Source organism: Calypte anna, chromosome 15, assembly GCF_003957555.1.
Source record: "Calypte anna isolate BGI_N300 chromosome 15, bCalAnn1_v1.p, whole genome shotgun sequence".
In the NCBI taxonomy this organism is placed as follows: Eukaryota; Metazoa; Chordata; class Aves; order Apodiformes; family Trochilidae; genus Calypte; species Calypte anna.
Genome location: NC_044261.1, coordinates 3,458,339 through 3,473,214, shown reverse-complemented (window position 1 = coordinate 3,473,214; position 14,876 = coordinate 3,458,339). Strand labels below are relative to the sequence as shown.

At 50.4% G+C, this 14,876-nt stretch overlaps 1 protein-coding gene across 17 annotated transcripts in view; it reads left to right on the top strand.

The window, feature by feature from the left end:
* Positions 1–14,876, top strand: part of NCOR2 (nuclear receptor corepressor 2) — a 226,165-nt gene that overhangs the window by 109,310 nt on the left and 101,979 nt on the right. For all 17 annotated transcript variants that reach the window (XM_030460408.1, XM_030460405.1, XM_030460397.1 and 14 more), the window contains exons 5-6: positions 3,056–3,235; positions 9,082–9,195. In XM_030460408.1, coding sequence (XP_030316268.1) covers positions 3,056–3,235; positions 9,082–9,195 — 294 coding nt within the window. The remainder of the gene's footprint in view (positions 1–3,055; positions 3,236–9,081; positions 9,196–14,876) is intronic.

Genomic DNA, 14,876 nt, shown 5'->3' with positions numbered 1-14,876 from the left:
AATAAAAGTGTGTGGAAGGAACCCACCCCCAAACCCTGGCTTTGCTCTTTGATAAGACTCCTCAGCAGGAATTGTGTTCTTGAGTGCCAGCATCTCCTCTGGCTGCAGAAAGGTTTGTGCAGCCTCTGCCACCCCCTCGCCCACCCTTGTTATCATACAAATCACATAATAATAAGGCCAGGGATAAACAGGAACTACAGTAGCTGTTAGCCCTGTTAAAGACAAATCACATGGAAACAGTATAATTACTGAGAAAATATCAACTTGAGTAATGCAGTAATTGTTTTCTTCCCTCCAGCAGATTTATTCCAGCTCTCCCAGCTCGTGCTGGTTTCAAAGTCTGTGACTTCACCTTAATAAGAAGAATTTCACGTTTCACACTGCACTTGTTCAGAGCCTGGGTGCAATACTGTAGGAAGCAGAGGAATATATTTTGAGCAGCTTCTTGACAGAGCCCTTAGTAAAATATCACTCTCCATTAGAGTCCACCCCAGGCTCTGGGTGGGCTCTCATCTTTGCAAACCTTTTTTCAGCCCATTTTTGTGATTTAGAAGAAAGGCTTCTTCATGCCTTGGGTAAATGCAGGAGCTTTGCTTTTTGGACCTCATCACTGCACAGACAAGGTACCTTTTTTACCTTCAGTTTTGATTTTTCTTTCTTCTGGCTGCTTGTCACTTTTATTTTGAGAGGTGCTTGTGAAATGACAGTGGCCAGTTATTGGAGGTCCAGGGCTGTTGTATTTCTTTTTATAACCATCTCCTAATAGCAGATGATGTTTTTTGAGCTGTGACTTGCAGCTCTTCCTCTTGCTCAGCTTCACTGCTGGTTTGCTTCAGATTCAGCAAGGTAAAAAGATGAAAATATAGCAGAAACCAAGTTTCCAAAGGGTTTAAAGGCCAAGCAGGAGTTTAAAGATGCCCTGCCTTGCATATTGGCAGATGTGAGAGTATCTTTTGTTTCATGTACATGGAGAGAAGTCTTTTTCAGAAAAATCCACCTACCAACAAGTCACTGCCACTTACCCCTTCCCATGCCTCAATCTGAACGAGGTTTTAGGAGCACTTGAGTTATCTTTTGCTTCTCATGGTTGTCATGCTCCTCCTGGCACGATTAAAAACCCCAAACCACCAAAATAAAACTTCCAAAGGCCCCAAATTGTGTGGAAAACACCTTCCCAGTGCAGCAGGCTGTTTTTTGGTGTCAAAACACAGGGAAGTAAAGCAAGAATCTGCTCTTTGGTATTCCCCAGAAACTTTTGATGTTCTTCTGTTTTCTCTTCTGAATGGATGCTGGAAAAAGCAAAGCTTTCTGCTGCTTCTCTGCTCTTGAGGCAGGGTGATGAGGAAGGGCTTTCAGGTTTTGCTCCTTTGCTTTCTGTCCCTTGATGGCAGCAGTGAGAAGCTGTGTGGATGCCTCTGAGCTTCACCCAGCAGTGGTTCCTCCCTGGCTGGCTTGATGTGTCCTTCAGCTAGAAGAGGGTTTAGCAGGGAAGAGGAGGAGGAAGGCACCAGTGAAGGATACTGGTGTCCTGGGACATGGCCATTTTGTAGGAAAACATCTTTCTTGCTGCAGCTTTGCTGTGGATGTTGTTTCATGGAGGGATCCATGCCATCCTTGTGCCACTGGGCTGCATCATGTCACCCTTGCCACCACAGGAGGAACAGCCCAGGCAGAGGGTTGGCAGGTGGTGGCCCTGGCTGGTGGCCATAAATCACCATGGAGGGGAGGATGCTTGGTGCCAGTTGGTGCAGAACAATGTTGGCTTTGTCCAGAGCCATGGGGCTGCTGTAGTGAAGGTGGGGAAGTTTTGTGAGCTGCTTCACTTGTTCACCTCCCCCCTCCCCAGCAGCTGCAGTGGGCTGGCTGCCCAGCCTGGCCCTGGTTTAGGGTTACAAACCAAGCTGCAGCTCTTCTTCCTGCCCCTCCCCCCCCCATCCTCCCTCTCCCCAGGAAAAGAAATCCATCCACTCACTAAGCAAATGAATGGATAAACTTTTAATTAAAGCCTTGGGCAGCTGCCAGAGAGGAGCAGCTCAGGTCAGGGCAGGCTGGTGGTGTGCTGTGATCCCCGGCTGTTAAACAGCTGCTTCATCCGTGGTGCTTTCACCAGGGGTGGAAAAACTCACCCAGCACCCAGGCTCCTTCACTTGGGAGCTGCAGAGGTGAAGGGCAGTGGGCAGGGAGAGGCCCCTGGCTCTGGGGTGCTGGTGGGGGTGCCAACTCTTTGGGCTCAGCAGTTGTGGTGCTGCTGGAGGAGGAGCTGAGTGTTCTGGTGTGGTGTCCTTCTGTCCCCCGCTCATGGTCAGGAGAGCTGCTCCCTGTGGTGGCCACAGAGGTGATGCTGATCTCTGATTTGAAGGGCCTGGTGGAGCTGAGAGTTTCTTTAACTGGAATTTAAAAAGCTGGTTTTCATCAGTTTGGTCTATTTTTATCTCAGCTGACCTCACCTATCCCCACTCTCTCCATTTCTGGGTGGATGCATTTGACATCCAACGCTCAGAGCTCCTTCAAGAATTTCACAAAATGGAGGAGGACCCCATGAAGGAGCTGGGGGTCTTCTCTCTTCCCAGGGGCTGCCCTCATAGTCCCATCTTGTTTGACATGGTTCATGCTGCTCTTCTTTCCAGCATGGCCCTGTGTTGGAGGAGAACATGTCTGTGACTGTCTTGTTATTGTGGAGAAGATGTAGCCTCCACCTGGCTGCTGAGGTGTGAGGGGATGGTGCTGCCAGGACCTCCTGAGTGTGGATTGATTTATTGGTTCTGTAGGGACGTGGGTAGCACTGATGGCACTGGGAGCCTCCGAGGCTCTGGTAGGAGGACAAGTTGCTGTCATGTCACTGGGAGACTGACCCAGTGTTCTCTGGAGGTTGCAGAGCCCTGCAGTGATGTGATCTGGCAGCTGGCACTGCTTAGAGCAGCAGGTTCTTGAGGGGGGTGTGTGTCTGAGAGAGCTGGGAATGGGCCAGGGAGCTGTGGCAGCTGGCGTGGGTGGATGAGAGGAGGATCCAAAGCCTCCTGGGAAAGAGCTGATCCGGTTGTTTTGTGCTCCCCAGGATCGTGGTCTGCCTGGCAAACTGGAGCCTGTGTCACCCGTCAGCCCTGCACACCCTGACACTGAGCTGGACCTGCTGCCAGCCCGGCTCTCAAAGGAGGAGCTCATCCAGAACATGGACCGTGTGGATCGGGAGATCACCATGGTGGAGCAGCAGATCTCCAAGCTGAAGAAGAAACAGGTAAGAAAGAGCCTGTGGTCCAGAGGAGAGCACACATCCTGGCACCTGCGTGCTGCCTTCTACCCTGTCCTTGCCCGTGCTCAGCTGCAGAGAGGAAGTGGCAGTGCCAGTGCCACCAAGATGGTCTCTGTCCATGTTCCCTGTCACGACATGGGGTGATTGCTGCTGTGCTAGCAGTCTGGAGCTGGTAGTTGCAAGAAGAGGGAGATTTGAAAACCCAACTTCTGGAATCTTTTTTGTCTGTTAGGAGACCTTAAAAGTCAGAAAAATCTGTTGTTGGTGACTTGCCTGCGTTGCCCAAGTGCTCCACAGAGCCCAGCATTAGCAGGAAGTCTCCTTTCCCTTTCCAGCATATTGTCTCTCCCCAGTGCTGTTGTAGCACTGGGCTGTTGAAAACATTGCTGGGATGTCCTAATGGCTCTTCCTGTGCATCTCACCCTCTTCTCTGAGGCTTTGCAGCTCTGCAGCATCTGTTCCAACTCCAGTCAGGGCTGTGCCTCAGCCAGGGATTTGAATCTGATCTTGGTGGTTAGTGTTTTACCCCTGCCCAAGAGCCCTCTCCAGCAGAAGGCTTTTCAGCTCAATGTTGCCATGTATACAATTACCATAAACCCATTAAGAGATTAATATGACAAAACCTTCGGGGATGCCTGTGAAAAAAAAAACGACAAAAAACCCACAGACTTAGAGGCTTTTGCTTCCTAAAGCAAACCACTTCTTTCTGCCTCTCTCTTACCACTTCTTTTTTGTTTTTTTACTTTGCTTGAGGTCAGTTTCTAAACTCCCTGATGGCTGTTCATCCCAAACAGCCTGAGAGGAACCACCTCTCCTGAGGAGTGTGCAGCAGGGATTCAGTAATGGAGCAAAACCTCTCCTTGGGCTGTCAGTGCTCCTCAAGGACAAGTGTGTGGTTGTTCTTCCTCCCCATCAGATTTATATTTTCCCATACCAGATACTATCCCTTTCTTTCTTACACAACAAAAAAAAGATATTTTGGGTCTGTTTTCAAACAATATGGTTTAATTAATGCAGAGGACTTTTTTTTGTTGCTTTTTATCTGCAGAGATATCAGAGTGCTTAGGGAGAGGGGGGCAGAAGCAGCTGTGCTGGGGGCAAAGGAACACCTGGAGGGATGGAAACCCCAGAGGTTCCTCTTGGGTTTGGTGGGATCTGGGTGAAGCCACCCTTCCCCTCTCCCTCCTAGGAAGCTCAGACAACATCTTGGTGTTCTCTCATGTCTGGCAGTCTGGCTGCTGGTTCATATTCTTAACTTAGGTTTGAGGAAGGAGGTGCAAAGTGGGGTCATGTCCCACTCTGGAGAAGGAGCTTCCAGAGTGGGATGGTGAGGTTCCTGCTCCCAGCAGCCAGGAGTGCCCATCCACTGCCTGGCTCTTAGCATAGATGCTGAGGAGCTGCTATTGAAGCTGATGGGAGCAGCATATGCTCCTCACCATTAAAATCAAAATGTCCTCCTGTAAGGAAATGGGTTTTTTATCGTTGGCTGCCTGGTTGCTTTATTTCTTCCCTCTGAATGAATTTTATGATTCTTCCTCCCCACAAAAGCACTCTGCTGAGTGGGGAAGAAAGTGAAAGTGGCTGTTGGCAGTAAAAGAATTCCCTCCCCTCCTTGTTGTTTCTCTCTCTTTTTTTTTTTTTTTCTTTAGATATTTTGGGGTTTTTTTGGTTTGGTTTTGGCCCATGGTAGCACAGTTTGGTAGCAAATCCCACCCCAGTTCCCTCCCCACCCCACAAACATGGCCTCTTTTCCCCTCCAGCAGGATCCTTCCCCAGCCCAGTCCTCCAGCAGAGCTGGCACATCTGGGAGGAAGCATCTTTGGAGGAGGAGGGGTGGTGGAGGGGAAGGTGTTCCTGTCTGAAATGCTCCAGGAACGTTTTGTCCATCTGTGCATCTGAGCTGCCAGCACAAGAGAAAGATGAGCAAGGGAAAGCAATCAGCCTGAAACAGATCCTGCTCCTGCAGGAATAGAGCAGGGGAGAAATTGTACTCAGCCAGAACATCCTAATGCTTTTCCCCTCTGTCCTTGGGAGGCCTTCTCAGGGTAATTAAATACATTTGTGTGGAAAGGCTGGGCAAGAAAAACCCCAACCAACCCAAATCCACCATCTCTTTCTTTTCCCTGGTTGTTCCTGGAATGACAAGGAAGGTTCTGCATGGACTTTGCAAGAAGCAAACGTCTTCAGCAAGCTGAGAAACCTTCCCCAAACCCTACATACCCCTGGCAGAAGGCCACCTCCATCAGCCATCCCCCGCTCCTTCATGTGCCATATGGGCTTAAATCTCTGGCTGAGTCCTCTCTCCCCCTCTTCCTGACAGGGAAGGATAATCCTTATGCATTTATTCCTGGCAGAAGTACTGGGGATCTGAAGGAGGAATAAACTGCTGGGCTGTTCTCCTCAGCAGTGCCTGAGCCTCTTCAGGCTCTGAGCTTTGCCAAGGGCTCTCCAGGAGTACAACACTCCCACCTGGTGATGGGAGGGGTAGAAAAGCTCCAGGGTTTCCTCTTCTCTCTGTCTCCTGGCTGAGTTTCCCCTCCCTTTTGGCTTTTTGAGTATGGTTTTCAGAGGTGCCTGTTGCTGGAAGCTCTCTCCTCTCCCCAGGGCAGGTTGAAGCATCTTGGTACCCAGCACAAGGCCATGTGGGGTCCCTTGGCTTCCTCAGGCAGGTCCTCCCAGCACAGGGGCTGGAATGTGCAGGGATGGGATCTTCCCGAAATGTCACCCCCCTTCCTGCCAGCACTGCAGGCTCCAATGGCTCCTCTGCAGAGTGTGGTGTGGCCAGAGGGCTCTTACCTGGAGAAGCCACCTCCTTCTCTTGGAAATGGGTTTCCCTGTGAATGCTGTAGGAACCAAGGCTGTGGCTTCTAATGGCATCTTGCATCCCTTCAGCATCACTGCACAGTCTGTCAGCTGGGGAGAGGAGGGGTCTTGTGGACAGGGAGTGGAGAAGGGAGAGAGTGTGGAGCCATCAAGACTCATCTCTCATCCTGCTTCTCTCACAGTAAAGGTCAAAGTCCCAGCCTAGCTTTTGTGGCAGACCTTTAAAAAATCCATTTTGTCCGTGTCTGGGAACCCTGACCTATTTTGCTTTGCCATTTCCCACAGCTCCCAGGGGCAGCTGTCAGGGGCTGAACCTGCTGCACTCAGGTGTGCTGCCTGCAGGCCCTGCCATGTCCTTACCCCAGCATCTTGTCGTCAGGCCACCCAGAGCAGAGTTTAATTCTCTACTCTGTTTCAGCTATAATTAAATTTGTATTTTTCTTTTGACAAGCTGCTTTTAATGAGCCTCCACTTACTGGCAAACTCTCATTTCCTGATACACCACTATCGAACCTTCTTGTCTGAAGTCACAGCCCACGCCACCACTTTGCAGAATTTTTGTGGTTTTCCAGAAAAATGTAGCCAAGGCTCTGACCCTTTCCCATCTCCCCACCCTTTCCAGTATTTTCCCCAAGAGAGGTAGAGGATTTGATTGATCCCTCTTGAGGCTCTTTTCTTTGATTGATTTGAATTAATCTCATGGGAGTGAGGGGGTGGGATGAGGTGCCTGGACTGAGGACACCACACAAGGGCAGACAGGTGCCTAGAAGCTCTGCTTTTGCACCAGGGCCAATGCTGAGAACTGTTTTGCAGTCTGTGGTTTTGGCTGTGGCTTGCCAGAGAGCTCTTGTCCTCTTTCCAGAAGGCTGTGATTTGGGCCACCTGAGTAACAGCCCTGGTTGAGAAGAGAAAGAAGCTTTTGGGCTGTTTGATTTGTGGTTGGAGCCTTTGGCATGCTGCAGCAGTTTGTGGGCAGAAGGGATGGATCCACACAATACCAGAGATGGTTCCTACCCTTTTTCAGGGTTCAGACAGGCCAAATTGGACATGTCCTGGCTGTCCTCCTGCATGGCTGGAGTAACCCCAAGGTTGTGATCCCAACATGGGCCAACATGTCCTGCCTGCTGCCAGAGTCTGGGGATGGTGCTCAGCCATCTCACTGGTGATGCTGCCTTTTTTTTTTTCTTCTGTATCTCTGCATTTCTTATCCTGCTGCTTTTCCCTTTGTGGGAAAAGCTGTCCACCTGTGGGGAGGTGAAGCATGAGTGGAGTCCACAGCTTGGGATTGCTTCATCCAATGGAACATGTTTAATTAAAGGGCTGTGAGTTGTCTCTGCCAAGCCAGTTAGACCTATCTAGGTGCTTAAGTGTTTTCTTGGACTACATCCTACAGCCCAAGCATTGCTAAAGGTAATCATCAACAGGAGCAGAGATGAGCTGAAGAAGGAATAGGTTGTGCCCACCTTCTTCTTGCTCTGCCAGACACCACTGTCTCTGGGAGGACAGTGCTGTGCTCCCCTCTGGTGCCAGCTAATTCCTCTCAGTCCCAGGTGCATTTTCTTTCTAGTAGAAGACTTGTGTGTTTTTCCACTTGCCTCACCAGGGGATGCTTAAGCTGCAGGAAGAAAAACCACAAAGATTTGGAGAGTCAGAGCTGAGCAGTGAAAAAAAAACATAGCATCTTTTTGACAACCACTGCCTCTCCTGTGCCTGTGCTGCCCCGCAGCTGCCGTGCATGGTGTCTGCTCCCCCTCCTCGAAGGGAACCCATGGCCCCAGGAGGAGCCTGGAGGATTCTGTTAGAATGTGTTATTTCCTCTTTTGGCTGAGCAGTTCCTCAAATTTACTGGCAGGGATCAGATGTCTCCTCCTGCCTCACGCCTGTTGGGAGAGTTGGAGGTTGTCTGTGAGGCATCCCTGCTGATGGTGATGTTTGAAAGCATTCTCTGAAATCCACTGGTTTGTAATTAATGTTCATCAGGGCCTGAGGGGCTCGCAGGTGGGTAGGAATTCGTTAAAAGATCAGAGATATCTAAAGGTGTGAACAGGGACGTGCTTCTGCTTCCTATCTCCCAAGAGGGCAGCTGGCATTCAAGGCAGTTTTGGGGCTGGGTGGATTTTACTGCATACATGCTGGGGGCATGGTGGACATGCTCATGGAGCAGCTCTTGTGCTCCTGGATGTGAGTAGGAGTGAAGTGGGAATGAGTCTCAAAGCTGCCTTTCCAGGAGAGCACGATGGCTTGTGGCTGGAAGGTGGCTAATGCCACATGGTGTGTTTGTGCTGCAGGTGTTTGCAACCTGACTACCTCGGTTCTCTATGAAACTTCACCAAAAGATATCTTTGGTGGCCCATGTCTGAGTCCTGTGTGTCCTGTAGCTGTTGAGTGCCCACTTGAGCATCTCTCACCATGGCTGGGAGGGCTGCTACACGTCCCATGGGGCTGATTCTGACCAGACATAGCAGCTTTTGGGGTGTTACCACCTCCTCTGTCTCACTTACTGGCTGGTCTGGCTGCTGGTGCACAAGTCATTTCTTTGAGAACAGTCATGCTGTGCTGTCTGCTCCCACCACAGCAAGATAAAGCCAAAGGTGCAGCCCAACCTTGCTGTTCACCCCTTGCTCCTCCTGGCAGCTCCAGGAGCAGGTAGCACAGAGCTGGGCTGGAGCTGCAGCTCCCTTGAAGGATGTCCAGTTATTTCCAGCCTCAGACCCTCTCCAGGAGGCTTTTTTAAGATACATCCTCATCCTCCATGCCTAAAAAGCACTGACCCACTGGCCTAGGGCCAGGTGCCTGGGGCAGGGCTTGTGTGGCAGGGGCTGTTGAGGAGCTCTCCACCCTCTCCCCATCCCTCTGCAGCCTGAGCCTGCCCATGTCTCTCAGGAAGTCTCCTGCCATGGTGGTTTCAGCCTCGGTGGTTGCAGCACCACAGAGAGTCTCGTGTGGACGGGGACGGCTGCGTTTCTGGCTGTGACTCACCCTCCTCCTCCCCCCCTCTCCTTCCACAGCAACAGTTGGAGGAAGAAGCAGCCAAACCACCAGAGCCTGAAAAACCCATCTCCCCTCCTCCTATCGAGTCCAAACACCGCAGCTTGGTGCAGATCATCTACGACGAGAACAGGGTGAGTCTGGAAATGATGGAAGTCCAAACGTGTGATCGTGCCTTGTCACCCCGACCAGGGACTGGGAGGGTGGGGAGGGGTAGGGGAGGGATTCCCCTGGGTGAGAACCCCGGGGTGGAGGCTGTGGGAGGTGGATAGATGGAGCCTGCTGGCTCTGCCGCATGGATTGAGAGCAAATGTCTTCTGAAGAACCTGCCTGGGGGGGGGGTTTCCTGCAATCAGGCTTAGTCTGAAAGTGTTCAGGAGATGCATCAGAGCCCTGTCTGTTAAATAGCTTGTTTCATCCTCTCCCTTGGGAGTCAACCTGGTTGAAAACTGCCTCAAAGGATGGGTTTTGGCATGGTGGGGTGGACTGCATGAATGGAGGGGGACATCTGTGATGCTCCAATATTGGCAGGCCAGCTCTGAGCCCCCCTGGCTACCCCTGAGCACTCCAGATTGGAGGAGAAAGGATGTGAATGCAGCCAGAGCTGGATCTCTGGATATTTGGCACTGTAAATAGCATTAGCAAAGGTCAGGCTGGCATCCTTGGATCCCTCCTTGACCACTCATTTGTTGCTCTCAGCCGTTGCCTGTAATAGCAGCCTGAGGAGACACAAATTTTGCTGTGTGCTCCAGAGCAATGCTAGGAAATTGGGCCCTTTGGTAGATAATCAAGCATATTCATTTTCATTTAGGTGTTGGATAAAAAGCATGATTTTTGCATAAAAGGAAAACTACCACTCGCTAATTATTTTGAATTGCAAGGCCTGCGATTTCACTGGGAGCTGCAGAAACCCAGGTGCCTGACTCCTAAAAAGAAAAAAAAACCCCATAAATACTGCATACCCTGCGGTCCCAGGCAGTGCAATTTCCCTGGTTTTCCTTTTTCCATCTGCTTCTCTCCCTGAGAGGGAAGGAAACCCAGTACTGGCATGGTCTGTTGTGTGAGTGGGTGAGGACTGAGGTCGATGTGTTGGAAGCTTTAGCAAGTGCTGGCTGCACACACACCAGGTGCTGGGGGTGGTGCCAAGAGTTCCTCAAAGCCATTCTCCCCATGGCACCACCAAGTGCCCTCTTCAGGAGTCTTGACCTAGATGTTTTGTGCCTCCTGTGCAAGGGGTTAGGTTGGAAAACTCTCATTTTTATTTTTACTCCCTTGAGCTGAGTCTTGGACACTTGTGGGTACCTGTGCTGTGTCAGGAGGGAAGGAAGCAGTGATGGTGCTGAGGCAGGGAGGAACAGTGATCCTCAGCCATTGCATCCCCACCAGCCTGCCTCATAGCAGCCCCCTTTAGCTGGACCTGGCTCAAGGCTGAGTGTCCTGCAAGTCTGGTGTCCTGCTTTGTCACCTCTTGTCTCTGTCCAGCAGCTGGGTCACCCTTTCCCTCCCATCACCTCCTCCATAGCAGACACAATCTTCTCTGGAAGACTCTGCTGTGGCATTCCATGAGTCGGGGCAAAGAGTGTGGAAAGTTCTATATTTCTTCTTGAAAGAATGTGACCATAATACCTGGGACACTGTCACACACAGTGCTCAGAGCCTCCACATGTCAGTGTGCCTGACTTCATTCAGTGACCCTCAAAGCCAGGTTGCTACCAGGAGTGTTTTGCTCTTAACCTTTGAGATTAGGGTGCTCTGGTTCCAGGTGGGTGCTCAGCAGGCAAAGGTCACGCCTGACACCAAATGTTTGTATAATTTTCACATCTGTCTCCATGTTCGTGTCTGTGGGATCCCTGGGATGGGTAAATGAGGATTCTTCCCCTGTTCTTGTAAAGTCCCCTTGTGAGTAACGTGTAAGCAAACCCATCTGTGGGGGAGACTCAAACCAAACAACCCTTCCCTTTTGCTTGATAGAAACTATGGGAGGCTGGAGGGAGGTTCCTCCTTTGAGGAAGACAGTCTGCAGGGAGTCAACAGAACCTTGCTGGCTGGTTGCAATGGCTGTGGCTGGGCAATCAACTCTCACCTCCATGGAGATATGTGGGATGCCTTTTTGTGATGACTGTTCCTTGCCTTGAGGCCAGAAGGAGGAAAGCTGGAAGAGGAAAGGATGCAGGAGCAGTGTCAGTTAGGACTGGGGGTGGAAAAGGATGGATGGTGGTCAGATATCAGGTTGCTTTGGGTGGGTTTGTTGGGAGCAGAGCATCTGGCATCTTGGCCATCAATTGTGCAGCCCCATGGCTTTGCTGCAGCCTGATTTTTAATTGTGAGGTGAGTTGATGGGAGCAAAGGGCTGGGAGCCAGACAGAGACATATTGATCTGTAGCAGGGAAGGTCACTGAGCCAAATGTTAAACCTTTCCACTGCTTCTGTGCTGTGGAAAAGCAGTGAAGTTTGATGCCCCGAGGTCTGCTCACAGGGCAAGCAGCTGAGCCAGGGCTCCAGCCTGCACATGGAGGGAGGAGAAGCCTGGGGTACATCACTCAGCTGGTGGTTTGCTTGGGGGAGGCAGCACGTGGTAAGAAATGCAAATAAAGAGAGGATATTCAAGCCTTGGGAAGAGGCAAGAGAGCAAAGAAGAGCTGGCAAAGCCCAAAATGCTCTTTAAAGAGCAATCCTGTGGAAGGGGCAGAAAGCCAGCACTTGTGCTGATCCCAGAGCAGGTGGGAGGTGACGGAGGGGCTGGCGCCTGGCGCTGGTTGAATTTTTGATGAACCGTGGGTCTGTGCTCCAGTGAGCAGGCAGGGGCTGCTCTGCCCGTTCCCACCACTCCTGCCAGGCTGTGCCTGAGCTGCACACTGGGTGCAGTTATACCCTGAACAAAGGAAACACCAAAAACGGTCCCTGGGAAGAGGAGAGGTTACGTGAGGACAGAGCAGCTAGAAACGCCGGAAAATCAAGTTAGCCAGCCACTCTGTGACCTACTTTCCTTTTGGTGATAGCTGTGGCTTTGCAGGGGTGAATGGTTTCTAATTTTAGCTTCTGGTTCATCGGGGAAGTCTATATATTTTTCTCACCACCACACTGGGTCTGGATGAGGGGCTGGGATGCAGGGCAGTGCTGACCTGTATCCGATTTTTCTCAAAATTCCCATTTGCTGATTGTAAACGCCCATCACGCTGCTTTTCCCTCTTGTGACCTACTTAACACATACAATTTGAAAAGTTCCTCAGCACTGGAGAGGATAATTGTGGGAAACATGCCCTGTGAACCCCTCTTGCTGCACTCTGCTGGACAAGTAATTGATTTTCAGGGAAAAAAAAAGTCAATTGTACAGACTCTGCTGGGAGAGAACAGAGAGGAGCTGCTCTTGACTGCAGTGAAATCCTATACTGTGAGGCTGTGATTGCTTTGGGGAGGATTTTAGGAGAATTATAGAGGAGCCGTTGGTATTCAAGATGCAGGTGCCTCCTGCCCTGGGTACCTGCTGACTGGAGCTGCTTGATCTTTGTCCCCAAAGGTGGGCAGTGAAGTAGCACCTGAAGAAGTACCTTTTGGGCAGTGTTTGCAAGAAAACATACGTGTGTATCCAAGCCAAAATTTCAGCTGTGAGCTGAAAGTGTACCATTTCTGGAAGGATGTATAAGGATGGAAGTTAACATTTTTGTTACTATCCCTAGATCAAACTGAGAATAAACAGTGGGTGGCATTTTCAGAAGCATCTGAGTCCTGTTTTGAAAAGTGCTTTCAGTCCTTGAGGAGACAGAACAATGTTTGAAAACAGCAATGGGTGCTAAACTCACCGAGACTTGGTTGGAAAGTGCTGTGGGGAGCTCAGGGATCCGTGTTGGGTGTAGGATTGGGAGTGTTTGCCCATCCCCATCACTCCTCCCTGGGAGCTGGTGGGTGGTGCAGAGCTACCTGGGGAAGCTGGGTTGTGATGAGTATCTTGGCTGCTGCTAGAGGCTGACAGTGGAGCAGGCATTGGGGATCTTCTGAATTAAACTGTGTGACATTTAACATCTCCCCTGCAGGGAGAAGCTGATCCCTGCTGGGTCTGGCACCTCTGAGGTGGTGGTTGTGTGGCACAGCCCCCTTGCAAGCTTCAGTTTGCCCCTCTGGGATGTGTTTGTGTATTGAGAGAATTTAGCTTCCTTCCACTTCAGATCCCCATAATCAGGGCAGATCCTCTGTGTGTATTTTTAGCCGTGGCTTTATTCCACTGGGCTGTTGATGGGATTCCTTGCATCTGTCTTCCACTGAAGTTGATTGAACATACCTGGGCTGGAAGATGTTTTTGTGCTTTCAATGGAAATTTCCAGGTCCCTTTGCTAAACATGGGAGGAAGGCAGCTTTGCTGTTGTTCCAGATTGCTCTTTCTGCCTTTCCTGGGACTCTGGGCTGGCCGAGCTCTCCTTGTCCTGGAGGATGCTGCACTGTGGAAGCCCTGGCCATGCCAGTAGCCCACCTGTGCCTGACTTTGGGTGAATTTTCCTCCAAGTCCCCTGCATGCCTGAAGTCTCCATCAGCTACCAGGGAGGCAGATGTGCTTGTGCCTTCTCTCCAACCATCGTGACAGCATGGAGCCTGTGTGTATCCATGCCAGCTCTCTGCAAGCCAGACCTGGGTGATTGAGAGCTCTCTCCAGACCTGCTTGGTTGGTTGAACCAGGCAGGATTCCTGCTTGGAGACCAGCAGCTAAAAAGCAGCCTTTGTTCTTGTGTCAAACCTGTCCCTGCAAACAAGCACACGTGAGCTTGCCTCTAAAATATTGAGCTCATGTATCAGAGAGGGGAGAGGTGGCATCAGGACATGGCACAGCTTCACCCTCTGCAGTGCCAGGGAGGGGATGCTGTGTGCTGTGAACCACTGCAGCCTGGGGAGGGCTGGGATGAGTCCCCCCATGTCACCCCTGCAGCCTGGGGGTGCTGACTGCTTGTGGTTGCCTGAGCCCATCCCTGCTCTGCTGCCAGCCCTCAAAAAAACTGGGTTTGATGCAGTGCAGGCAGTGACAGCAGCCTCTGTCTTGCTCTTGGGATTGAGTTGGTGGAAATCAATAAGATTAAATTTTAATTCGCTTTCTGTCTCGGTGCTTGTTCCTTCAAAAGGGCACAGCTATCTGTCTATAAATTCAGCATTCTGCTGTAAAATTGGAATTCAAAGGATTGTTTTGAACTTCTTCCACCCCTGCTGCTGTTGTGTCTGTGCAGAGTGTGTTCCCAGCTCTAACCGTTTACCCTCCTCAAATACCTTCATAAAGCATTAATGCCCCAGCCATAAATAAGAGAATAAATAAATGAGGCACTTTTAGCATTGCAAAGTATAACCTGGCCCTTAACTACTCAAAGGCACCGAGTGTGACTCCAATCCCACGGGGATTTTCTGTCTGTATAACTGATTTTCTGTGAACTCCAGATTTACATTAGAAAGGGAAGAATCAGGCCTGCACCGTCAGCAGAGCTGGTGCAGTAAATAAAACCTTATCAGTGAAACTGCTTTCCAGCATTAAATCTGCAGGGTGATTTTGATTTTTGTTTTTTTTTAATTCTAGTTTATGTGGTGATGGGGTTATTATGTATTTCAGTGCTGAAAGGGCTGGGTTGGTTTTGCTTTTATTTGTGACAGCTTTTGTTCTGGGGTTTCCTCATCTTGGCTCAGTGATGCATGAAGGGCTTTGGGATAGTCTGGAGGAAAAGTGGACAGGTCAGAGGTTAGGTCCTAGTGACACCTTCTGCATGATAGCAACATTTCCAAAAAGGCACAAGTGAAACATTTAGCCTGGAGTCATTGAGAATGCTTTCATTTTTTTTCATGGATT